The sequence below is a fragment of the Coturnix japonica genome, chromosome 8 (genome assembly GCF_054131305.1).
Source record: "Coturnix japonica strain WE chromosome 8, WE-NBRP24, whole genome shotgun sequence".
In the NCBI taxonomy this organism is placed as follows: Eukaryota; Metazoa; Chordata; class Aves; order Galliformes; family Phasianidae; genus Coturnix; species Coturnix japonica.
In genome coordinates, this window is record NC_140670.1 from 23,050,865 (window position 1) to 23,078,498 (window position 27,634).

Genomic DNA, 27,634 nt, shown 5'->3' on the forward strand with positions numbered 1-27,634 from the left:
TTGAAGGTGTATGTAAAATACACTAAAAAACTCAGATTTTCTCCTCGTAGTATACCAAATAACTTACTAAGACTGCAGTTTTGGCAGCTTTAGATATAGTACATATGCATAGACTACTCCTGCCCAGTTGGCAGGCTAGGATGAAGGAAGTTGTAGCGCCACTGTCTTAATGTCCATTTCTCTGGGGGGATGGAACCATCTTAGGCTTTTCACAGATGTATTTTAAAGCCAGAGGAATGCATTATGATCAGAGAATCCCAGCCATGCTATACTAAGCCCAAAGCTCTCAACTAAACAGCAGCATACATTTAGAGATGTTTCTAGCCCCAAGTCTCCCAGTATGGTGTTTTACATTGCTACTAAGCAAATTTTTAATAACTGGGAGTATAACACCAAATCTTTCTTCACCCAGACAGTTTGTGTAATCTGAGAGCAAATGTAAATAAGTACATTGCTGGTATATTCCAGTGCAGTATTAAATAAGACAAATGAGTGACAGTGGCCTGCTCAGTACAAAGAATGCTACTTTAAGTACCAGAGAAGCAAGCTGTCTTTCCATTTCAAGTCTGAGCAGCAATTCTGCTTTCTCTCTCTCTTCTGGAGTCAAGTATTTTTCAGCTTTAATCTGAAAGTAGGAAATCATGTCTTTATCAGAGTTCCATACATTTTCTTTGAACATTATCACACATAGACTAAGAACATTTGTTAAGATGGTGTAATATTTTTTAAAATATATATGCATTTTAAGTCCTCTTTTATGATAATATACATCAGGAACAAAACTGTTCTCCAGAGCAGCTCCAAAAGCTACATTCAAAAACACTAAAATATGAACTACATCATTTTAGCTGATGTTAGTCATGTTTTGAGCATTATTTATATATTATCAGTTTCATGTAGACATACATTGCTAACTGTGCTGAAGTGCCCAAATGCTTAGCTCAGAGCCTGACAGGGATAAATTCTACCATAAATTATGAATGATTTAAAACTTAATTCAGTATTTTGTTGATTTCAGAGTGACTTAGTTGTTTTCCACTTTAAAAAGTTAGGAAATAGAAGGAAGGGAAAGGGAAGAAAAAGAGCCAGAGGTGTGATTTTAAGTACACAGACACAATTCTGTTTTAATGCTTTTCAGTACAAACAATGGCTAGAAATAAAAAGAATCAGAGAACTGTATTCGTGTGGGTAAAGGTGAAAAGTTTCATTTTTCAGATACCTCTGAATCGTGAACAGTGAGCGCCTGCTCTGGTTCCTCTTCACCTGTAAGACCTGGCTCCCACACTTCCACTTGGAGTTCAAGCTGTGCCAAGATTTCTCGGACCCTTACATTTCTTTCTTTAATTCGTGCTATCTCCTGCTCCTTTTGTTGAGCAACTACATCAAATTCCTTATTAAAAGCAGTTTGCACTTTGTAAATGATGTCCTGAAATACCAAAATAAACAAACAAACAAACAAACAAACCCACAAAACCCAAATCAGTAATGCTGCACAGGTCCTATCCTTCCATAATTAATACTACTTCAGAATCATAGACGTGTTCTTTGTATGTGTGGCAAGGAAACTTGTTAATCCTTCCCTGTTATAAGGGCACAGTTCAAGCTTTATTAAGTGGGCAAATTACCATTTTTTCTTATTTTTTCCCAGATTTTTTTTATTCTTTCTCTACTGAATAGAGGATCTTTAACAATGATTCTGAAAGAAACAAAATAAAAAACATTAGGTACTTTCTTGCTATTTTTTGCAGTCTTTGTCTGAAGGAACTTCCTTCAAAGAAAAAGTAAAAAACTACGCAATTCTAAAGACTGTAAAACACAGGTGAAGGGAGCAGAATGAAGAAGCTTTCCTGATTTTTAAGTATTGTAGCAATTTTGATATACTTTAATGTGATTTTCTGCCTGATATCTGTAAGTAAAAGATTTTTAAAAGCTTATATCCTTAACAGACAAATCCTTCCTTTACCCTACACAAATCATCTCAGCAAAGAAAGGTACAATATAAAGGAAGAGGAAATCACGTGTCTCTCCTACTACATCAATTTACTAAACTGAAACACGAAAAGAATTTCAGTTCAATAATCAAGCTTTATACATTGAGTTGCTTAGATGTCTACAATATGTATCCTAATAAATACTAGTGTCCAGGATAATATAATTGATTGCTAATATGATAATAAAGTAATAATGATAAATACGATAATAAATAAATACGATAATAAAGTAAAAAAAAAATTAAAAACAAAAAACAAATTAAAAAAACAAAACAAAACAAAACAGTAAAACAAATTAAAGTAGTCACCTTCAGTAATACTATCTGATTGACTTTCTGCTCCCTGGAGTGCAAGTCCAATTGGTGGTAAAGTATAGATGTGTCTGCACCATACTGAGAACTCAGACTTCCAGCCAGGCGGCAAGATGCAGTATCATCAACCATGACTTCTTCAGTCCACTCTTCTTCTTTAAATAATACAGTCTTAGGCTTAGTCTCAGGAACGTTTTTCTGAACCTGAATATCACAAAAATAAAACTGTATTATTTTGCACACAATCCTGTCGTACTTGAATAAAAATGTTTTGTAATAATGATATGTTTGTTCTGAGTAAAAACATATTTCATCTTTCCATATCTTTTTATTTTAATCTGGACAATTTTTACAGCAAGAAAACCACGCTTAGAAATGTATCCCTATAAAGAAGAATTAAAACACCTATTCAGAACATCCTGATCTGAAATGCTGCCCAGAGAGGTTGTGTAATCTTCTAAGGAGATATTCAAAACACACCTGGACACCTTCCTGTGTAATCTACTCTAGGGAACCTGCCTTAGCAGGGGGGTTGGACTAGATCTCCAGAGGTCTCTGCAATTCTGTGATTATATGAAGAGACTGTAACCTTAAGATTAGTTGTTTCAATCTTCCTTAAGCTTAGAACTTTCTCCAATGTTCTCAGCTCTTCTTCATCACGTTTCTTCAGGGGATAATTCTTCACTTCACAATCTATATGGAAACACTGTTCAAAATAAAAACAAAGACAAAAAAAAAATAGTAAAAAGGTCTTAAAGTATCCATAAATAATTTGTTCAATACATGAATGCTAAAAAGTTGCAATGACTTTTTAAAAATCTGGAATAAAATAATATAGATATTCTAGAGAAAAAAAGACAAAAATCACTTCCCTTTTTGGTAGTGAAAATGTTTGACTTCAATTTAACTTTTTTTCTTACCTCCCTTTAATAATTTACGGATACAGCCTCTTTACTCAGGGAATTTTACCAGAATTAGATTTTTGTAAATTGATTTGGCCTTTCACCATTGTTTTGATAATTCAGTGCAATTAAATTAATGTCCCTCTGCTCAAAAGAGACAAAATCAGTGTTAAATTTTGCTGTTATCTTCAGCATAGTAGAAGTCATACCAACTACACAGAGAAAAATAATATTTACTAAACCTTTAGCAAAACTAAATAAGAATATTCTCTGAAATCAATGAACTAAGGAGTTACTTATTTGCTTATTTGCAAGTGATAACAAAAATCACACACAGTTATTTTGTTTGTCTCTCACCTAAAGGAATGAATAAACTAGTGCAGAAAGTTAGATGGAGACCAGAGGTTACCTTAACTGCCCGTCCTTTTACGCACATGGAATCCCAGCACTCGTGTCTGATGATATCCTGCAAGTAGCAGTTAGCTAAAATCTCCATTTCAATCTTCTCCCTTACCTTTCAGGATAAAGATCATAGAATCTTTATGTGTGGTGCAAAACAGGTGATTTGTAACAAGTTACTGAAATAAACATAACAAGCCAAAAGAATTACTCATAGTTTATTCTATTGGACTGTCACAGCTACCTTTTCCAAAAACTTGTATCACTGACAGGAATAATTTTAAGAACTTAAGCAGTGTACCCAAGGACACAGTATCAGAATTACAGTTACTGACATGGATCATATTCCAACTAGCAGTGCCTGGATAAACAGCTTTACCTACCTCAGTAAGTGATTTTAAATACTTTCCCCCCCCCCCCGCTTCTCAGCAGTGAACAGCAATTTTAAGACTATTCTCTTTGCTTTTCAATTATTCTTTTCAGTGTTCACTACTGGTTTTAAAGCATTCTTCCACTGCACCCTGTCTGCACACTTCTATCTTACCCTGGCCACTTCTTGCTCAGCCTCTGCTTGTGCTTTTTCCTGCTCTTCCGTATCCAGGTTGAACTCATGCTGTTCCAGTTTCTCAATATCTGGCACCTGTTCATTTTCATGCATCATTTTCTGAATCTTATGTATAAAATAAGCATAAGAAACAAAAATTAATTGAATGTGAATAGACAAGATGCTATATTTAACTGCAAAACTTAATATCAGAGAAAATTATTTTAGTTAAAGCAATAACTACAACAGATGCAAAGAGCACAATAACACTATTTGATAGAGCAAATTCTCACAAAACACTCTTTATCAACATAGTCATCAGTCACTATTAGATAAAAATAGACTCAGGAAACTTGTGGGAGGAATGGATCTTATCAGTATATATAATACATTATAAATATAAATATAGGCTCTTTTCATTGGTACCAAGTGACAGGACAAGAGGCAATGGGCACAAATTGAAACACAAGAGGTTCTAGCTGAACCTCTTAGTTCTTTTTTTCTCCTATGAAGGTGATGGAGTACTGCAATGGGTTGCTGAGAGAGCTCATGGAGTCTCCATTCTTGGAGATAATCAAAATGTCAGGAATCTAACAGAGCACTGCCTGCTGGTAGCCATAAAATAAATGGTCTTAAAAATAAAAATAAATCAACAACAAACTGGTAAGGGAGTCATCATCCTTTTACAAAACTCACAGTTTTATGCAGCTTCTCAATTCCCATTTGAAGCTCTTTCTTCTGGTCGCCAAACCTCTCAGTCTCTTCTCTAATTATCTAACATACAAATACATTGTTGAAAGACAAAAAAGAGGAAAAGGAACATTATCTGTACAGAAAAGATGAAGAAAGAGGGAAATAACTGAAACAGACATAATGCTAGTTCAGAGGATGACTCTTAGAAAAAAACTGTACAACCAGGTTACATTGTAAACTGGTTGCATAGCAATAGAGTTAAAAATAAATAAGAAGGAAGTAATCACAAGTAAAATGCTTACAAGCACATTGAACTGGGTAAAGCCTACTCCCAGAACTTGTTAGATGTGATATATTCCTTAGATTTTTCATTACCACTAAGCACTTTCAGTGGAATACATAAAAACTGAAGTAAATTAACACCTGCTACCTGTTTTCGAAGCAGAGAAATTTTGTTTGCTGCTACAGTGATCCTGACTCATCTCTTAGGGAAAATTACACAATTACTATCCAGCTCTGGAATTGGCTTTCTAGAATAATTTTACAGCTTTATGTAAGATGATGGTTCCTGCTTGCATGAAAGTGGAGTATGATTGTTACTTTGGTTACATAACAGCTTTATCTCACCCTTAACCTGAAATAAATCCCAGAGATTTTTAGCAATTAATGCCATATTGTCAACTATTAGTTCAATAGTGATGAAGAATTTGTTACTATGCCCCTAAGGAGAACACCTTCCTGGTTTCTGGTACTGATATTCTATGCAACATTTTGACACATTTGGAAGTAAATGTCTTCATAAGCTTCTAAAGGGAGACAAATTTTCTGGTTATTAAGTTTGCTCCCTGTGAAGGTCCTTTGGTCTGTAGAGCTCCTGTTTCTCTGGGTGCCTGTCTTAAAATTCCTTTAAAATACCTTTAAATGTTTTAGAAACTACATTCATTTACAGCATATAATGCAGCACTTAAAATGGCTATTGGCTCTTAAGAACTCTGGTATGAAAATACCTTCGCTATTTTCTGACCTAACCAGGTCATTTCACTAGTACTGTCTGAATGCAGACTTGTAAAGTTCCCGTCTTCTGTCCCTGCTGCACTGGAAGGTTCAGGTGTTGACTTCTGGAAACAAAGATACAAAAATTCATCCCAAGTACTTAGATGGAAGGAAAGAGAACAAGAAACAAAAATTAATAATTCACACACATTAGAAGCAACACCATCAACAGAGGGTGTTAATATGTTAATATGTTTATTTCCTAGATCATTACCTAGATTTGATCTTGCAATTCTATGCTATTATGCGAAGACTTTTGACTATAACAGGATGACTGTACTAAACTCTAATCAATTCCCTGCTTTGTATCAACAGAAAAACATACAACAAGAAGCTCACAATGCATAGCAGTAATATTACACAGTGAGTGACATAACTTCAAACGAGGAGAAAAAATAACAAGTAAAAGTAAAGATATGAAAGTTGTCTTCCCATAAACTTCATTTTCCTCAGTAATACTGAGCATAAATTAATAATTAATAATTAATAATTAACCATAGCCAACCTGCCACAGGTATTCTTTTACCAACACAATAAGATTAGAGTTATTTTTTCTTTTTTCTTTTTTTTCTCTTTTTTCTTTTTTTTAAAGACAATACTTATATAAAATTTTAGGATAATAACCATATGTTTTCTTCCCACCAAAATTAAGAAAACACCTCAGATTTCTGTTCTGGAAGCGATTCCGATGTGGATTCTGACTCAGGCTGCCATTCTGCCATACAACTTAAAGCAGCATTTTCGTTCGAAATAGTCTTTTTCAGTATAGTAAGAAGAGATCGCCAGTGAGAATCAGCTTCTTTAACTTCAATTTCGTTTATCTTCCTAGTAAATAGTAAAGACATTAATATATTTTTAGTGAAATTTTATTATTATGAAAATTGAGGAATTTTAAAATATTCTCTGTAACATGTCTATTAAGTTTTCTTAAACACGCATATACAGAGTTTTTACTTATAATTCAGTGTTGTTGGTTTTCTATAACTAAATGAAGTTTCTACAGAACTAGAAATTTTCAGATGGCTCACTTGGAAGTGACAAGAAGCCCACTATCTGTTATACGTGTATTTAACAGAGGATACTCGTATCTTGTACTGCCACCATACTCAAATTACAAGACATTCTCCACAATGTCATGAGTTGGGGAGACCATCTCTACATTTGAAAGGAGTAACTTTTGTACCCAACAACTCAATCCAGTTCTTCTCCTTATTTTGAGACTAACCAAAGGGAAGCCTAGAATCTCAAGTAGATGCAAAAATTAGTCTGCTCAGACCCCAGAATTTACACCATTGATATTATTCTGCAACTTTATACGTACTTCCATTTCAGACACACCAGGGCACCATCATTTTCACCATTAACCAGGATGAATTTGCCATCTAGTGAAAATACCATGGATCTGATTCCCCCTCCTTCGTATGAGTGACAATAGATTTGAGCAAGCATTTCCTAGAAAAGTCACAGAAACAGTTCAGCAAATATAATTTTCTAATGGATTGTGTCTGTAAATTATACTGTTTTATTTCTAGATAAAGGTATATCTGAAGTGTCAATATGAAGTACATAAAATACAAGAGTTTATGAGTTCATAATATGGATTTTCATAGGAGACAAAGAAAGTCAGTAAACTCATGTTTAAACCCAAAAACTTACTAGACAAGAAAATAAGTAACATACGTGATCATATTTACATTCACTATAAAAACAATTGCTGTGTGAATCTGTGTTCCACAATAATTTTTCTGAATCACCTTTATATGTAAATTTACTGTGAAATAAAGTAGTTCCCACCAGTCTTTCAGGTGAAAACCAAACTGAGCCTGTGCCTAGGTGCCCACCTACCATAGTAGAAGAATCATAGATGAGCAGAACACCATCCTTGGCTGCTGATGCCAGCATTCGGCTGTTAGGTGACAAACAGACCAATCCTGATCCAACCTGATTGCTAGGAATCACCTTTTCTGATAAACATACTGGTGTATCTTCCAAAACACTCTGTCAACCAAACAATGTTAGCAGCAGTTGGAATAATTGAAATATCCATGCCATTTTGAGGAGACTAACAATAGCTTTGTGGGTTGTCTATCACATTCCTGCAAGCTGCATGAGTTTTACATACAGGAATTCAGCTTTTTCTTTCATACAACAAAAATCTTTGTTATGCCAGGCTTCTGAGTAGTATACTGAAAACTGACATTTAAGGACGGAGTAGATGCTTTAAGTGTAGAGAGGAAGTTTTTTAGCTAATATCCTGCCATATATTCACTTCATATATGACCTTTCTTAGCTGTTACTTCATTGCGGCTCAAAATAAGACAACTTTAGGGGGATTTACCTGTTCAGAGAGATTGTATCTACAGATGAAAGGTGCACAGGTACAGTAGCCATATACAATGTTATCCTTCAGTCTGACTGCTGAACTCAAAGGGTACTGCAGATCATATTGCTTCTTTTCAATGGCACTAGAATTTAGCATTCCTTGATCATTAACATACTTATCAGTACCTAAAAGATTTATAAAAGAAATAAAGAGGAAGAGACATCACCACCACTAATGCAAACCAGTCTCAGCAAAGAGTAACCATGAACTGTTTCCAAAGAGACTGTGAGTTCAGATTTGTACCTTCAAACACTAACTGCAAATAAAGAACACTGCAATGATTTATCAAGAGAGTTCTATTAGTTCTGAATAAGTACTATCAAAGTTCAGCCACAGTGACACAAAAATCTGTCTGATTTAACCAGTTTCTTAGGTATTACATGAACAGTGCAGATTAGTCTGCACTGAGGCTCACATCATTGCTTTAAAAATAGCATTTTATTCTCTTTGGTTATTTAATCTGAGCTTTCAAGAGACACTTGACATTAAGACTGATGCAAGAAATGTAGATTCTCAGGAACTTTAAAAATCATACTGCAATTTAATTGACTATGATTAGGCTAAAAACTAGTGTAATGTTGTGTATTTAGAGAAAACACTAACATCACTGAGAATTACTTCTAAGAAAGACTGTAAATTGTAAGGCCTTCTCAAAATTTCTTGTAAATAACTAGAAAATCTGGCATTATGCTTTCTTAAAGTTCATTTTTCTCCACAAAAGGCTTTGATAGTTACCAGTTACATCCAGTGTAAAATGACACAAAAGTAGAATGATGTAAATAATGGATATACGGTATTTATTTTTAATGTGACAGGAATATCAGAGAAGCCTCAGACCGTATTGCTGGCTTGGAAATTCAAGGATGGAGGAGACAAAAATGGAACAATCACTGCCAGCATGCTGTCCTGCACTAGCTGTGTGATGAGGACACCAGGTGCAACATTAACTCAAATAAGGTGAATTCATTTAAGTCCATCCATGACTACTGATTTAGTTTTCCATCCAACTCCAGAAAATGCCCTGAATTGATGCATTCTTAGAATATCAGACATAATTACAAATTCTATGATCACTTACAGTAGTTGAGTCCATTTTTTGTCTGTTTGAAGTTTAAAAAAAGACTCATTTAGAAGTGTTATAATCCTATAGATGTGTACAGGAAAATTACTGAGTCATTATAAAGTTGAGAATTACACATATAAAATCAAGCATAACCATCTAAAATTTAGTGTGGGATACCCAATTCAGTGAAACCCTAACAGATTCCCTTCACTTTGTTCCCCATATTACAAATAGATATTCTAATTTTAATATTTCAATATGCACATCGCACACTGCAGACACACAGGCCACGATTTTCAGCAGATTAATTGAAGTGCACCATTCTTAATTCTCTTTATTTCTTTCCTTTTCATCACTGTGCATCCTTCCTTGCATTTTGCTCAAAATACCGCAGTATTTCTGCTGAAACAATTCAACTGACTTCAAGTCTCCAGGCAGCCATAGGAGACATGGTGGTGCAGAAGAACATACAGATCAGATGAATGAAGAGATTAAAACTGCTAGTATTTTGTGTAACAAATGGCAGTAGTACATTCTAGTCTTAGAAAAGCATCACGAAGTATACATTTCAATTCATACCTTCCCTGAGTGCTGATGACAGGCAAAACATTTCCATCCTTGTTGGTTGGTTCTCTGCTACACTAAGAAGCACCATCACTTCAATTAAGTTGTTCTTGAAGTCAGAAACTAGTGAAAGACTCAGCACCTCACCTGCCAACACTGAAACATCATCAAATTACTACAGAATGGTAACATTATTTTTACTAAGATATTCTATGAAACAAAATGGAGATCCCTTCTCAGAATGTAGCTTGCACAACTAGACTGCTTTGAATTTGCATTAAAATGTTAGACAAGCCACTGCTTGATTTCAGAAGTGTTGATGAGCGCTTAAGTCCTGTGGTTACACTGAACTTTTAAATCTCAGTTTACATCTAGCCTGAATTTCAGCAAGTTTGTGGCAATTTGCTGATAGCCACCAGATAAAGCAAAGAAATGTCTGGTTCTAAGAGATCATCCAGAAAATGAGAACATTATCAGGCACGTTACGATTATCTAAGGAGAGGTAATTCTAAATAGAGTTTAACATACAAACTTTCCAATTAATATCCTGGAAGTCAAATCTACTAAATGTATAAAATAATGTCCTTTATACTTAAATTAAGAAGACAATCTGTATGCACAGATGTGAGTTATAAGTATGTTTCTGAAATTGAGAGACTACATAAATATATTTACAAATTTCAGAGCAATTTTGTCGTGAGTTAAAATTCCATCATTTTCAACCACCAAACCTGACAATTCCAGCAATCCCCACGTTAAAGAGGTCAGTAGTGGGCATTTGTAACAGGAGATTGCACTCAGATGTCATGACCTATAGACAATTAGTGCAGCTCCTCACATCATCAGCCATAGAGATCTTAAGAGATTGACCAGGATGTAATCACATAATTAGTTCTGGAAATGGATAGGAAAGATATTTTTATGTTTAGTACTATCAAAATATAAGCAGAATGAAGGAGGGAGGCTTAATCTGACATGCAAATATAATTAAAACGCAACAAATTGTAAAAACATGATGTAATCAATGTTGTTACATGTATTACCTACATATCCAAGAACCTGGAATAATTTTGAAGGCCGAGCATCTAGAATAAAGATATATCCTTCCATAGCTGAAACGATGAGGAACTGGCCGCTCTGATCATAACTAAAGAAAACAAAAATCCAAGTATAAATCCTGTTCTGAAAATACAAAAACCTGTTCAGTAGAGGCAATAAAGGGGTAAAATTTTGTTCACAAGTCCATTCTCATAGCTGCTGACTTCCTTGAGGGCAGAAATGCAACTGAAATTTCAGCTTCCAGGTTTACAAAGTCAGAGCCTGATACAAATCCCAGTGCTATTAGTGCACTTTCTAATTGAGCAGGTGTTTGAACTAAAGCTAAGAATATTCCAAGGCAGTATTTAAACAACTTGCTTCAAAGTTCAATGATTTCAAATAAAACCACTGGACACATTTTCATATTATTTTGATTAAACATGTATTTAGGTTGATTTAATTTTTAGAAAGTTGGTTTCTGTATCTATTTCTTGTGTTTACATTAGGTAAACATGAAAAGAGATTCCATCAAAAGGAACTGACGTGTAAGAAGGGAAAAATCAAAAGCTTAAAGTTAACTTCACAAGACCTTGAATTTTTATTCATTGAGAAATCACCCTCTAAGTCCAGACAAATGACATTGCATATTGAAACTGTTAGAATACTTAACATTTTTAGAACAAAACCTTCACAATTTTTGTTCAACTAACTGCATTATTCAAGCAACAGTTTGACACTATTCCTGCCCCTGTTACTGCATACTTACTGCAAAGACAGTATTGGAAATTTGGAAAGAGAAATCCTGTGAACAACCCGTGGAGCTTCAGCTTTGGTAATGTCAATAAAATAGATTTGACCCCTTCCTGTTCCTACAGCAACACTGCTTGAAGAGGGACAGCAAGCCATAGCGGTTGCCTAATTGAGAAATAAAAGATACTTAACAGCTCTGTATCATATTGTATGACGTTATGCTATAAGTTAGTTTGCAACTTATTTTAGTATTTACAAGTCTTTACAATTCGGAGAACAAAATCAATGTGATTTACTTTTAACTCTTCATTTTTATCATAAAGCAGGATTTTAATAGACATCACAAGCAATTTTCCTCAGGCTCTATATCTACTTATAAAAATTATCTATTATCTATTAGCTATTATCTATTCAACAATAAATAGATAGATAGATAGATAGATAGATAGAGAGATAGATAGATAGATAAATATCGGACTTTTTCAGTACTTGAATACATCCTAAGTCAGGACAAAACATTAACAGTTTGAAATCAACTCATTTCCTAAAACTTGTTAGTTAGATCAGTCAAGACATTTAGTTTTTATATACTTGAAACATTTCCTGTCAATTCTGACACACATTAAAAATACAAATTTAGTAAAGTAATACCATACAAATTATTTACAAAGGAATTCTTACAGACAGAACACTAAGACATCAAGCTGAAACGCCTTCTCTGCTTTCTGCCCAAATTAAATTTGTGTCTGGTTCAAGGAAATGTTCTCAAATATAATCTTCCTAAAATCTCTCATTTGTTATTGACAGACTCTACTTAGTTTTTCTCAAAATTGGTTGATTTGGTTTTGAGTGATATTTTGCTATAAAACAAAAACATTAAAATGAAAATTTTAAGCATTTCTTACAACATAAGCCTCTAGTTAGTGCATACCTCAGTATCAAGGTTTAGCATGCTGAGGTAAGTCCCATTTTCCAGAAGAGAAACTTGTATTTCACCTGAAATCATTACGGACTTGAAGAGACAAAAACATAATCAGAGGGGTGTAGAATAACCACATTATCTGAAAGTAGCCAGTGATTTTCTATAGCATATAAACTTAGTTACTGTCTCAGTGTAGCAAATAGGGTTCCTAGTTTCGATTGGAATTATCTGGCTTTTACAGTAAGTACAGCTACCGAAATAGCAAAGAAAATGTGTAATATTTTTTGGGAATTGCTGCAAATATAGGAAAGATCTTTAAGCTGAACAAGACAATGCAGGGCAAAATGGATCTATATCAGCACTCCCAACATTCAGTCAGCAGTAAGAAAAACACTTGGAATTTGCTTTGCATAGGAAAGTCCCAAAGGAGAGGTCTTCACTTTCTCATGTGAAAAAAATGACGTATAATGTAACTGCTTGATCTGATTGTATGCAGACAATTTTATAACTTCACAGTAAAGTATTGCTAGAGGCCAATCAATCCTCACTTTACTTATCCTGGGGCAAATAAAATGTATCAATCCTGTACTAGGAAACAAACAGATTCAACAAACTGAAATCTCCAATGTTCCTACACTGCCTACATGAAAAATTCATGGCCTGGGGACAAATCAGACTTACTGACAAAAATATATGTCCTACAGGAGTCAAAGACAGCATGAAAGCAAGAATTTCAGAACGGACAGATCAATTAGTAAAGTCTTCCTTGTCTCTGAACCCAGGACAGGCAACACTTTCTGTTTCCAATTTGTGCCGAGGGCTGAAAGGATCAGTAGGAAACTCCTTGTTCCAAAATCTTTTGTCTAATTTGAATTCACTTTCTGCAACTATATGCAAGACAAATTGTAAGTCACACAAATCAACAGCAGAAACAGTATGATATTATAGCAATCTGTACCCACCCTACAGTCAAAGGAAAGTTCCAACTTGTTTGTAGGCCACACCTGAGTGGACCCCCTTTACTTCTTTTAATAGGTATTTATACCACTGAAGCAAAAATTAAGACATTCCCAGTCTCCATAAGGCTGCTGGTTTTATGCCTTAGCAATGTATTAGTTTCCTAAAAAACCTCACTGTTAGATACAAAAAAAAAATGCCTTTTCTTACCACATAGTACTTGTCCCCTGGAGTAAGAAAATCAGCAGCCAGCAAATAACTGCTGAATGCATTCAAGAGTTTGACAGCTTCTCCAGCGTGGGCAGGTTTGTAAGCATAGATTGTCCCCTGACAAATAAAAAGTACTAATCCATCACAGGGCTATGAAACATTTCGAACACTTCAGCAGGAATACCCATCTTCCTGAGCTTAATTCTTTAGAGGTTTTTATTTGTTCCTAAATTTAGTGTCAAAGTGCCCAGGAGAATTCAACTGATTTTTACAGACTGTATTAACCTATATTTGCTGGTAGTAATCTTGCTAGTCAGATTTTCTAGATATTCTTCTTTTCAAGATTTCTTTAATAAAATGATTCAAAACACCCTATTCTGTCTTACTACAAGAATCAACTGTACTTTATAATCCACCATCTGTAGAAGACAGTTGTTCTACGCTTCATTAAACTTTCGTTAGAAACACTGCATGGACGCAGTTTACTGCTGGTATAAGTTATTTTACTTGTGAGATAGCGTTATGGAAGTTTCACAGATTCACACAATCACATTAGCAGTACCAACACTTATGTATAACATTACAGGAACATCTCATACATTCTGCAGTTATCTCATATACTATACCTGATCAGTAACAATCAGAAGTACTGTGTAATCAGGAGAGAATACAAGGTTGGATATGGGTTCTGAGATGTCAGCGCAGATTTTCATCTCATACTGGAGATCACTGATGTCATAAAAGTATAAAATACCCTCCTGCGCAGAAATGTATAAATCCACATTAGTTCTAAGTGGCAAACTTCACAGCAAGAACTACTAAAAACCTCTAAAGTAAAGTTTTCAACTATACATCATCTGGTTTGCCTTCAGTACGTCTCTATTCAGAGGATTCTTACTTTGAGTAACAAATCCACAGAGGTGATCCTTAACACAAGTCTTAGTAACTGTTTACATATGATAAGAATGGACTGATCAGTTAACACTTAAGATTTCATATTGCTGGGGTTTTTTTGAGACACTATAAGAACAGTCTTACTCCTAAGCAGTAACAAACAATGGCATCATGAGTTTGGGCTAAAAGGTGAAGTAGATTTTGCACAAAATAAACAGACAATTCTCCCAGACATTTTTCTCTACGTTCCTGATTTATGTCCCTATTTCTTTTCTGTTCCTCTAGAATGCTGTTCTCTGTTAGAAAAAAGGTTATCCTCTTTCGTCACTTTTTTGACTACAAAAGTGGAATCTCTTCCTATCCTTCCCCCTCCTGATTTCTTGTCTCAAGCCTTAAAAAGGAACACACTGTGCCAGGGAGAATTGATACAGCTCTGCAACCCTCCACATTTTTTTTTCTAGCTTGTCTTTGAAGAAAACTCTCCAAATGTATTCAATATAAATATTCTTTGATTTTGACATCATAATAATAAGTAATAAGACCATGAAGGATGCCTTACTATTCCACCTGTGTACAGCCCCTCATTACAAAATGCCATGGTAAACACAACTGTTCTTTGCAGAGCCTTTGGTAAGACACCTGTAAGCAGAAGAGCAACACAAAATACAGTTTAACTTATTGCAACAATGTTTCTCAGCATTAAATCTGGAAGAGTGGATTATTTGAGATTATTGTCTATATAATTCTTGAATTTTTTGCTATGACAATCAAGGAGAAGGTTGGTATACATAGTTTGAAGTGACAATACTACTGTGGCCTGAGGAACTAGGAACTGATTGGAAAAATCATTTAATTCTGTAAATGCTGCAGAATAGCTACAAAGACGAATATACTAAGTTTGTCAATAAGAGAATCGTATAGTCATTTAGGCTGGAACACACCCTACAAATCCTCTGATCCACCCATCTTCCCATTCAGCACAGGGCCAACTCAAACTGAGACACAACTTCAAGGTTAGATCATGTTGTTCCAAGTAATACCCAGCTGATGTCTGAATCTTACTAAGAAATTGTATGAATTCTTTGGGCAACCTGTCCAAATATCTGACCACCTTCAGTCTGATTATTTTTTTCCTTTTTATCTACCCAGAGATTTTGCTGGCATCAGCTGTATCCTTTACCTATCTGGTTCCATATTTTCTGCTACCTTTCAATGTGTAGCTGAAACAATAGCAAAATCCCCCCTTTTATTCATGATGTACTTTCTGCCCATCCTACTATATCAGGCATTCAAACTCTGCACTAATCTTTTTGGCCTTGTGCTGAACTTCCTCTACAACATAAATATATATGCTTTTGTATTATGGAACTCAAAGTGCTTGAAACAACCCCCTAAATCCTAACTCAACTAAATTACAAGTTCTTACAGTTACTAAAATTAATCAATAGGGAAATTAACTTCAGTTATTCCAATCTAGATTAGAATGAACAGAAATTATTTCACTACCAATGTTTTTCCTGAGGCTATTTATTTGGCTATATAAGCCAATTAGTTATTCATCAGATACACATAAAAATGATTGCCAGCAATCTATAGAGGCCAGAGTGATCTGAGCTAATCTATGCAGAAACTTCCAACCACACTCACATATTATTACTCCCAGCCATTACTGGCGCTGCCTAAAACTCTACAAGTTTATAAGGAATATAGAAATACCTTTCTTTCTCTGTGCTTCTCTACGAATGTAGTCCAGCATGTCTGATACTTTAAGCAGGTGTTCTGCACAAAAGAAAACAATTTATATCACTAACCTTGTTTATATGTCAATACTGCATTATTGTCCGCCTCTCTACAAACTCCAAGTCAGTGCTGATAAGAGAAAAATGTTCAGTGTTGGTGTGCAACACCATTTTGCCCACTTTTAGTCTGAGAAGAAGCACATTCTACTTCTTTTACCATCTGACTGAACCACTGAACTACATTTGCACAGTAGGACTGACATCCCCATCCCTGCAAAGGACAACAGAGTATAGGGTGCCATTGCCAGAACTGCTTATAATGGTCACACCTAACTGTTCTCCATTTTGGAAGCCCTCGGTATGAGCAAAAATAGACAGCATATGGCAGGGAGTTGGGATGAGACTTCTGGGTTCCTACAAAAAAAAGCATGGAATGGGCTGCTGTTGCCAGGAAAGTTCACTCACCAGCATGCCAAAGGTCCCCATGAAAAAAGAAATGGGAATACACATTAGGGAGACAAATTACCTTTGCAAGTTGCAATCAATCCAAGACATGCCAAGCATTCTAGAATAATTTAAATTGCTTTGTTTTAAGCCAGAGGCATCTTCAGCTCACTCTCTGTGGTTCATGCATTCTACAATAGTCTAGCTGTATTTACAACCTTCTTTTCATTAGAAAATTGTTTATATACTTACTGACCTTAAAGAATTATATTAAGAAACTCTGTGTTAAATTCAGTTGTGTTATTAATCAACATCATGCTAAGCATGAGTCTTCAAAGACATGTTCTAACATTATCTAACATACCAAATGGACTGAACCCAAAATACGCCATGCAAAACCAAATAAATTATTGTAATTAACTAGCTGTAAAAGGACTGTGTATAGTTGCTATATTAGTAGTATAATAAAGCCATTAATAAGGTATAGGTTATTGGAATTACTGTTCATTCTATCAAATGGTTTTAATGTATTTAAATATTTAAAAATATATTTTTGGCTGAGAAAAATGACTGCCACTTAAAGGGTGCTAAAGACTTAGAAGTCCAACAGAAATTCTGAAATGTTTACTTTATTAATAAAAGAATAATGGTTTTCACATGGCTCTACAATACAGCTTTACAACTTCTGTAGGTTACACAACAGAATAAAGCTGTGAAGGTTTTGACAAAAGCAAAAAAAACCTCATCACAGTTCTATCTGTCTTCCTCCCTGCATGATTAAAACACACAACAGTTGTTTCTTACCAGGCAGAGGTTTTTGTTGAATAATTGAAGCAGTGTATTTCATAGTATCAACTTCCAAAATATAACCTTCTTTACAGCCCAGGTAAATGTCAGAGTCTGCATTCCAGCAGTGGGCAGTAGGACGCAATGAAGGCTTAATATCAGTTCTAGGCTTCAGCACAAAAATAAACAAGTTCAATTAACAATTGGCAAATATTTGTATAGTTAGGTACATTTCAAGGCCAAGAAATTATTGCAGTCTGACTTCATGTTATTCAGTCATCCTTCTATCCAGCCTAGAAATGTGAGAAACACGAACATCTTCTAGAAAAAACAATGTCTGACAGCAGGATTTTAGAACACAGTTTATCTTATAACCAAATTAGTCTGAATAAAGCTCTGTTAATCTTTGCGTTATGTACAAATTAGATCTAGAAATATCCTTGCTACAGACTACCATACACCTGGAATTTCATTTCTCTAAAATAAAACTCATAAATCTGTCATCTATAAAACAGGAACAACAGTACCCCTCCAGCAAATATTATTAAAGGCCGTGACCTGTTCAGGTACAACAGCAATAGGACTTAGGAGTTATACAGATACCATGATAGAAAGAATCAGATTGAAGCAAATTCACTAAAAACAAACAAACAAAAACAGCTTGTAAGAACATTAAGAAGAAAAGATCCAAAGAGCAGAAGTGGAGAAGAGTGAATGTGATGGATAAAATAAAATAAGAGTCCATAATTTGGTAAATTCTCTTGCTGTCTCACTGAAGGCTCTATCAAAAGAGAAATATGGATGTACCTGTGATGAAAGCATGAGAGATTCATAGTTATCTAGATTCCATTAGTAAAATATGCCAAAGACTTCCTATATAATTCTGGACAGGCTACTCGCTATTTATTTATGCCTACAAAGCATTTTGAATAATAAAATAGGACAAACTAGTAAATCTACAGCAGGATGGGACTATAGATCACCCAGTGAAACATTTAATATAGGCATTTTCCCTGATTTTACTTGGCTTGAATAGCACAAATCTTTGGCAAGATGCAACTGAACTGCCATGAATCAGAAGCTTCCTCTGCAAAGACAATTTCTGTAATGTTCCCTTATACCTGCTGTCATGACTGCCTTTACGTATACTAGGTAAAATATGTTAATCCAAGGGTAAGATTATGTAAATTCAAAATGAGATTGATTCTTCAAGCGTGCAATAGTACAGTGGTGCATAATAATAATGCAGACTTTTATTGAACTTCTGTCTCTTTTAAGATTAGCAGGTCTTCCATGATGGATCCTTGTCATAAAAGGAATTATAATAAAACAATGGAATAACATTATTACTGGGGATGAAATGGATTCAAGTAGTCTGGTCATTGCAAAGTAAATTCAGAAAACTCAATTCCTTTCACTCTGCTGCCCCACTGTGGTTACACTCTGGTACACACTTAGACTCAATATCCTGTTCCAGAGCACGGGCCACTAACAAAGACACAAACAAGTGTGCATGCATTAGACTTGCTTTTCTTACACAGCTGTCACACACTCCTTAGGAGCACACTACTGCCTCCAAGCAACTCTGGACTATGAATTGAGAGTAATCCCTCTTCTTATTAGTGTAAATAAATGGTTCTCCAATTTTGATGCTTATATGAATATGAAAAACATTGACCTCAGCCAACTTGGACTTAGTCATAAAGAAAAATTCTTCTGTTGAATTCTGTGGAAAATGGAGGGAGGCTCATCAAGCTACGATACTGTTCCCCCTACAATAAGGAGGAGCATACTTTCTCTTATCAGTTACAAAATGATTAAAACAAAAATAGTGAGGACAGTAATTCCAAGCTTAACGAATGTTGAGATGCAGATTTTAGGCCAGAATCAGATAAGTGTTCATGGACATTTGTAACAGTATACAAATCATCAGTTACAGTACCCATTCATGCAACTGCAGCAGGGGCCTGTCAATTTATAAAGAGTGAGAAACTGTAGAAAGTTGAGTTGCTGTAACTGCCAATAAGTCCATTAAAGAAACTGCAGCCTGAAGATATCTGGATATCTGAAGAACTCAGCAAATTCAGTAGTTTCATTTTCACTGAATGTTTCTGCATTCAGTGTTTCTGCATTCACTACTTTTCAACATAAAGACCTTGATAAAACTGTATTTTGATAAAACACCTTCTACATCAACTGTATTCAGACCAAATCAAGCAGGAATTGCTTTGCTATAATCACACTCTCCATGTTGGAAGTGGATGCATTAAGCTACAGGACATATTTTCACAATTCCACCCAGTGGGGTTGGGTTACAAGATCTAGTAGCAGCTCAGCACTCCTGCTAGGTTAGAGATGAAGCATATGCACAGAAGTGTATATAGAGGAGAGAATTAGCGTTGTACAACATCATAACATTCCTGTAAAGAAAAAAAAATACAACTCAACTGGCACAGACTGGAGCCAGGTGAAAACACAGCAGAAATTCAATCAGTGTTTCTGAGTCTGTTTCCTGGTGCTACTTCTACACAGTTTAGTACCCAGGAAACAAATACACCACAACAAAAAGAGCAAGTTCATATTTCTGAAAAATCATTCCAAAATATCTTTTGTTCATGACTTTGTTAACATTTCATAACCAAAAAATACCTATCTCCTTAGGGTGTTTGGACAGTAAATAAATACCAAAATATATACCACCTAATTTGAAAGAAAAGGATCTTGCTCAAAAACCTGTAGAATTAGATCAAACTGCTCTTCCTTCAGAAATATTTACATATTTAAGGAGAAGATAATAACACTGAAGCCAGTGAAAAGAAATATAGATTTTTCTGGAAGCACTTGGGAATGCAAAGACCCCATAATGGTATCTAATGTGGTTCAAAGCACGCTTTCTTCCAGGTGAGAAAGCTGTATATATAATATACAGATCTATATATAATATAGATCTGCAAGTTCAAGTACAAGAACTTGCAAGGAACAGATGATAAATATGGCACAAGTCTCCTACATTTGAAATGCTAGGCAGAAAATTCTCACAGAAAGCTGGAATTATGACTGTACAGAGAATGCTCATTTCTAGGGAAATAAAAGTTCATCAGTGACTGTGAAAAATTCCAAAACAGAGATGGAAATAACAGGGATGAGAATGGTGATGGGAACCACAAGAAGGTCTTAATTCTTCACACGATTCTGCTGAAATCTTAGAACTGTGTCTACAGTATCCCACAGAGGAGTATTTGATCTTGATGAATGGAATAGTACGCATACAAGGACAAAAAGAAATTCTTTTAATCCTTACAGGCCTAATATATTGTTTCTTTTTCCCTCTCATAGCTCACACTACAGGCTAAAGAACTAAGCGCTTTTTTGCAGTTCAGGAGCTGAACATATTATACAAAGCAGTAAAGTAGAATAAAAAGGCAATGATGCTTATGAACATATTTCATCTTTATTTTCCACGTTCCCAGTGTTTTGAAGTAGAAGTAGCTCATGTGTAATCAAAATCAGTAGAGGACATTTGTGGTCTGTCTGAAAACCAAGGACATCTGTAGTCACAGTTAAAAACCTCTGTGAATGCCACGTAAAAGAGGCAAACATCAAACAGAAAATGATGTTCTTAATCTTAAAAAGGAATCCCGGAGTTGCAAATTAAATGTTTTCACAGTGCCAGTTGCTTCTAGTTAACAGTCAGGTAAAAGTAAATTTCAAACAAACTGACAACTCTTGAAGCATTTCATATCTCTAGGGAGGCTAGCAAGTAAATGATCAAATACAGCAGAGCAAATGGGCAGATCCAGCACCATCAATGGAGCGGGGATGTATTTCAAAAGCAGAGGCTGCTGTTTGGAATAAAGCCTTCAGTATTTTCACAGCTTGAGACACTTTCAGAGTCACGAAGAGAACAAACCCCAAAGGTAAAAATACCTGAAGGTTACTATCAGTTTAGCATGGAAATAAGTTTCCAAGGTTTCAACAGCTCTCATTAGTTCAGGAAAGGTTAAATGCTGACATGCTGTTAATGCTCTTGGGACAGAGACCTTTACTGCACAGATATATGGCTGCACCAGAAATGTCTGTATTTTACTGCACTGTGCAACAGTATCATGCCTTGTGAATCTCCTGTTAAAATGCATTTAAAATACATAATTGAAACAACAAATCTATTTACTGGGTTGTACCTGTTTAAACAGATATTACAATTATTAATTTATTAATGTCTAAATGCATTAAAAGAATAATGGCTTGGAATAATAAATGGATAAAATAATGAGTAGCTACCACGAATGTTTCTGCTTCATCTCCTACCAGTCCAGCAATGGCTGAAACTGGCATAACGGGGCCATGGTAGGGATTTTCATCACAAGAATATGGGAAAAACAAATTCTCATGATGATCCAGAGAACCTTTCCCATCAGGGAGTTTCACAGGGCTGTAAAAAAAAAAGCAAGAGACACCGTCTGAGGAGAAATATTACAAATAGTGTATGTTGATACAAAACTGGGAAGCACGTTTTATAAAAAGCGACACCAATCTCTACTTCAGCAACAGTAATGGAAAACTGTTGTACAGAATAATTCTACATGAAACATATTGTTTCACTATCAGGGAATAGTAATTTTGCCACAAAAGAGGCTCCTAATTAGCAGAACTGGATTGCCACACTCTCATTGTCTTTTCCTATTGCCTTAGACAAATAACTATCCATTCTTGCTGTTTTAAGTCAGATTAACAATGTTACACACCTAACTTGCACAGACTATGAGGATTCAAGCTTAATGTTTCTGCAGAAAGTTTAGTAACGATGAAAAAAGTAATAGCAGTATTTCCCTGTTACATTCTGATAATCAGCATATGAGCAGGAAGTAAGGATTCTATAGTTTACAAATTATGTTCACTTATGATTTGGTAAAAGCGTTATGCAATTATATATAAATAATTATCAGTGGAAGCTTAACCTCTACTCAAAGGAATAGAAAGAACAGAAAAATTAGAATATAGGTATTTTTCTGTGTTCTCTATAATGACAAAAGGTAGTAAAAAATTTGTTTTGAGAACTCAGATTAAAGCCTTGTCTATACTTTTACTAGTATAACCATGACAGTTATTGGTCATAGTCATATTGGTTATAGTCATAGTTAGTAAGATTAAATATGCTGTTGTGAACTGTGGAATAGGTGCCACTGCAACAGTATGTGTCATGCCTTGTGGTTTCCATCTTGAACAATGCATATTAGTCCATCTGCTCTTATATCAGCCTCAAAGATGATTTTAGAATACATCTAGATTTGCTGTACTCAGTGACCTGCACTGACAGAGCCACCCCCTCTGCAAGCTGGCCACACAAGCTGGAAATCACACTGAAAACATGCTGCTTTTTAAAAAATCTGTGATTACAGCTACATGTTGCTTAACTGTGCTTACTAGGAAGTAACTTGATCCACATGTGGCAGTTCCATAGCCACAAAAGCAATACACGTTCCCACTCAGTTCTCAACATTAACACTTACAGGAATGGAAGAGCAATTTAAGCACTATAATAATGCAATAGGGCAGCTCTTCATTGAGACAGCTACCAAAAATGCTGATTAATAGAATTTTCAATTGCATGCACAACTGGGATATGTGAGTTCTATGAGTACTATGGAATCATACATAAGTTCATCTGATTATTTGGACAGATTCATACTGGTTGTGCTTTAGCAATGACTGATTATAATTGCTAGGTAGACTAAACTGGATTAAGTTCTTTGCAAACAGATATAGGTTGCTAGTCTTGATCATTAAAATACACTTCCAAATTTGTCTTTTAACTTGAAAGGTGTTTCACTTACTTTCGTATAAAACAATGCTCGTCATGATTCCTTTCAATACACCAGATAGTAACAGAGGTCTCAGTAACAAAACACAGCTGTTGCCAGTTCATAGGATTAAAACTTATGGAGGTCGCTGTTACCCCTGGCTGAGACTCACTGCACAGGAGGATGTTTTCTTTCCAGTTCCTTCATTAAGGAGAGAAAAAGAAAATCAAATTTATTAAAGAAATCAAAAACATTCAAGATAAATATATGGATGTGATTCTGACTGATATTCAGGAGCAAGATAGGCAAACAAATACATCATCACTGAAAAAAAAATAAATCACCAACAACGCTGTCAAATAAGCCAGGTTCTCCTGAGAATTAGAATGATGTGGTTAATTAGCTACACATAAAATTAGTACTGCTAGAAAGAGATTGAATAGTAAACTAATTATGAATACAGGCACTGTAGAAACATTACCAAGCATTTCCTTTTGTGAAAAGAGCAAGAAACAGGAGACACACATTTTCCTCCTACTTGTGTCACTGACTGAATGGACAGGAAACTCTTCAGCACCCAAGAGCTCAGTCTTGCTTTCCTAATCCATAAAGTAATTATTATAATACTTGCAGTTGGAAGGTATCACAATTTTTATAATTAGGAAACTCAGTCAGCCCTTGATTATCTAACAGTTATTTAGGCTGTATCCTAACTGTATTGTGAATGCTGCACAGCAGCTACAGCTGCATTAACTAACCAGAGAAGAAAACTGCAGAATATGGGGATGTTGCACGTTAGCTGATATTACCCTGGGAATACTCTTTCCACTGACTTTCCTTTTGTCTGCTGTAGCCTACTTTATAGTCTCATGCCCTAGTTTGCATATTCCTCCATTATCCAGATTGGTTCTCGACTCCATTTGCATTTTTAGGTTCTGTCCAAGAACTGATTAACGTAATTTGAAGAAAATCATTAAAAGAGTTTATTAGCTCAGGCAACATATCTGACTGTTAATCTAAATAACATTTATAGCTTTTGTATTTGTCATTACCACTGAGATGAAGAAAACCAAAATGCATACAGTGCTGCAAATGGATTTAGTATAATCCTCTTGTTTTGGTCTGTAAGAAATTTACTTTTAAATACTGATTAGAGTGTAAAGACAATCATTAAAATTGATAGTACATGAATAAAATTAGTTTTCATGCATCAGCGCTAAGTCATTAACTCTACAGAAAGCTAAAAGCTGCAGCTCTGACTGTAACAGAAATGGAAGAGCTCTCTCCACAATGTCACTACACTTTAATTTCATATCTAACAGATAGTGCCAATGTTCTTAGAGCAGATAAGTTATTAAGATCTAAAAAAGCGTAGTACATGTATCTGAAAAAGAATCCAGCATGGAGCCTCTCCTTCAAACTGAAAAGAATAAAGATCTAGAGATAAAATCACACACAAAAGGCTGATTTTAGTTCTCCATAAGCTTTCCCTGTTTTGAGACTAAGTTAACTTTCAAAGTATAAGTACCTTAAACTTATTATAAACTATATGCTTAAAATACATGAGCTGTATAATCACCATATTGCAATCACATGAATGATGCTAAACAGTGATCTCTTTCATCTGTACAAATATCTGTGATGAATGCACAACACAATCTAACTGCAAAATGTAAGGTCCCAATCACACAGTAAATTCACTCAACTCTGTTCAAATTATTATAAATTCTAAGTTTAAGATTGCAAAGCCACTCTATTTTGTTATTAAATTCTTTCTGACTGGCACTGAGGATAATTCTCTTAAGACATCTAGGTGCTGAGAGTTAAATTTGCACTCATTCAAATGTGTTGCAATTGGTCCTGGAAAATGCCCTGTTTTTAAGCATTAAAACATTTCTAGGTGTTTCCATTTTAGGGGTAATCTAGAATAGTCTTTCAAGATCGTGGATTTTTGTTTTCACGCATGCATTAAATACATTGATCCACACATATTATTTCTGTGGGTGACTAGCACACACACTCTTCAGGACAGAGTCTCTCTCTTGGTTTCTACTGTGATATAAACAGACCCCTTTCCACACATACATTGTATGAACAGAGTTCACAGCAAACATTATTGCTTGTAAGGAATGAGGAAGAGGCATCAACAGTAGTAGCCATGTCAATTAACTAACATTCTGAAGTTAAGATGCTTTTTCTCTACTTGTTTTACAAGAAATAAAAAGGTCATCATTGCATTGATACGATACAGAGTACTTCTTTCTTGTGTTTAATTGACTTCCTCTTACTCTGCTCCCCCCATTTGTTTGAAAACATGCTCAGACTGAATGGGAGGTGGAAGCTTGCTGGCCATGGAGACAACTATTTACAGAACAATTAAAAAACAAGTATTTTCTGTATCACAACCACACCATATTTCTTTTCATGGCAACAATAATAATAATAATCCAACCCAGCGATGCATGGTAGTGTAATCACTGAGCATAACTATAACACAGAACTAGATAATTACAAGTAATTAAAAAAAAATACTGAATGAGACAAAAAAGTAGAAGTCAGCTTTAGAATTCTTCTGTTTTTAACTGGCAGCTTTCTTTCACAAGCAGCATGGTACCCAGCTACCAAGGAAGAACAGATAGTTCTTGGTGCTATAGACTTTGTAAGTAGTGAAAATACAACATTTTAACGAAGCTAGAAGACTGCTATGGCAAAGCAACAGTCATTCTGACCATATACTACTAATATTAGGAAAAAAACAGCAAATGTGGCAGAAGTTTGCAAGCAATGATCATCAGGGAAAAAAAGAGAGTTTAACATTCACTTTAATTTATACTAAGAGCACAGATACAAAATACAAAAATATTATTAAATGCAAATGGTATTAGATAGTTATTTTGCTCTTACCATAAAGAAAGAACAAAGTCAGGAAATGAAGAGTAACTGGCTAGATATGGGCCCAAGAAACTAAATGCAAGTAAGCTGTAGTCCAACTGAACGTGACCTAAGATACAAAAATAAAGAACATCAATTACTGACTGCAGCCTTCACTGTGTACTATAAGAATTGAAGTTCTCCTGTCAGTTCTTTTATATTCACTTCACCTCTCCAAAGACATTCTTTATTGCTGTGATTCCTTTGCTTACACAAGATTGTTTTGAATAGATTCTAAAAGTATTCAGAAAATATCACTGTTGGGGATTTTTTCCATTTGTTTCACTAATACTTTGAATTGTAAAACACTTTTTCCCCCAACTACCTGGAAATCCTTTGCAGTTAATCTCATTCATCTACATGAGTTGAGGAAGCATTACGATCCTCACTTAAACAGCAAGGAAACTGAACCATGGAGATGATAAGCAAATTAACCAATGAGGGCACTAACATAGAACAGGCAGAAACATTAGACCACAGACCCCAAACTTGAACCACAAGAACCACAACTCTTAGCTCAGATCTCTCCATATCAGACCAGCTCAGCAGCCTGCCTGGAAGCCTAGTGCAATATGATTTCTTTTTGTTATTCAGACTGTTCTTTCCTGTAATTAAATTCATTCAATTTGTTTTCTCCTTATAACAGTTCAATTTTATATTGTCATATTCCTCCCTGGCTCAAGTCTCATGAAAAATAACGCAGCAGAAAATTTCTTACATTACTTTCTGCACTTCTTGTCATTAGAAAGTTTCCTGTCACAGTTTCTCAAGCCTTACAGAAACAAAACCCCTTCAGAAACAGGCTGCTTAAAGTCTTGCTTTAAAGAAATGGTGACAAGGATGAGGACCACTACCTTTTAACTCTGACAGTTTATTCAGCTCTGGAAAACTGTAGATATATATGACAGGATTCAGCTTCCGATCTGAAAAGGCCAGCACTCCATACTTGGGGTTCACTGCAAAGGCTCCCACCTGGCCAGTCTGACAGTGCAGTGCTGTTGTCTTCTTTGTTTCAGTATTGAAGAAGAGGATGTAATTGCCACAGGGGTAGCAGACAGTTTGATTGTTGATAAAGCCAAAGTTCTTGTTTGGGAATCCCTGAACCCAACTTGAGAAAGAGCAAGTAAGCATTAAAACAGTTAAATATACACATTTATAAGAGGTTTTTTACCTTTGAGAAAGTACATATAATCAACACCAGCATCCCCTTATCACGGGAACCTGCATTTCACTCTAAGTTAAGACTGACTGAGCCACAT

The 27,634-nt window shown here is 35.2% G+C and overlaps 1 protein-coding gene across 2 annotated transcripts in view; it reads right to left on the bottom strand.

Annotated features, from left to right (window-relative positions):
• The window catches only part of CFAP43 (cilia and flagella associated protein 43), a 38,567-nt gene that overhangs the window by 10,347 nt on the left and 586 nt on the right, over positions 1-27,634 (bottom strand). Inside the window, exons 2-26 of one of the 2 annotated variants that reach the window (XM_015867246.3) lie at positions 27,230-27,483; positions 26,349-26,445; positions 23,478-23,645; positions 21,925-22,075; positions 17,662-17,812; positions 16,391-16,453; positions 15,234-15,313; positions 14,407-14,538; positions 13,781-13,897; positions 12,623-12,703; positions 11,708-11,856; positions 10,947-11,050; positions 9,919-10,059; positions 8,232-8,401; positions 7,739-7,891; positions 7,215-7,345; positions 6,553-6,718; positions 5,848-5,958; positions 4,844-4,921; positions 4,148-4,273; positions 3,614-3,718; positions 2,892-3,008; positions 2,300-2,506; positions 1,220-1,426; positions 536-625 (exon numbers count right to left, since the gene is read on the bottom strand). In XM_015867246.3, coding sequence (XP_015722732.2) covers positions 536-625; positions 1,220-1,426; positions 2,300-2,506; positions 2,892-3,008; positions 3,614-3,718; positions 4,148-4,273; positions 4,844-4,921; positions 5,848-5,958; positions 6,553-6,718; positions 7,215-7,345; positions 7,739-7,891; positions 8,232-8,401; positions 9,919-10,059; positions 10,947-11,050; positions 11,708-11,856; positions 12,623-12,703; positions 13,781-13,897; positions 14,407-14,538; positions 15,234-15,313; positions 16,391-16,453; positions 17,662-17,812; positions 21,925-22,075; positions 23,478-23,645; positions 26,349-26,445; positions 27,230-27,483 — 3,349 coding nt within the window. Of the gene's footprint in view, positions 1-535; positions 626-1,219; positions 1,427-2,299; positions 2,507-2,891; positions 3,009-3,613; positions 3,719-4,147; positions 4,274-4,843; positions 4,922-5,847; positions 5,959-6,552; positions 6,719-7,214; positions 7,346-7,738; positions 7,892-8,231; positions 8,402-9,918; positions 10,060-10,946; positions 11,051-11,707; positions 11,857-12,622; positions 12,704-13,780; positions 13,898-14,406; positions 14,539-15,233; positions 15,314-16,390; positions 16,454-17,661; positions 17,813-21,924; positions 22,076-23,477; positions 23,646-26,348; positions 26,446-27,229; positions 27,484-27,634 lie in introns of those variants that run through there. The other variant, XM_085555281.1, reaches the window with a different exon arrangement.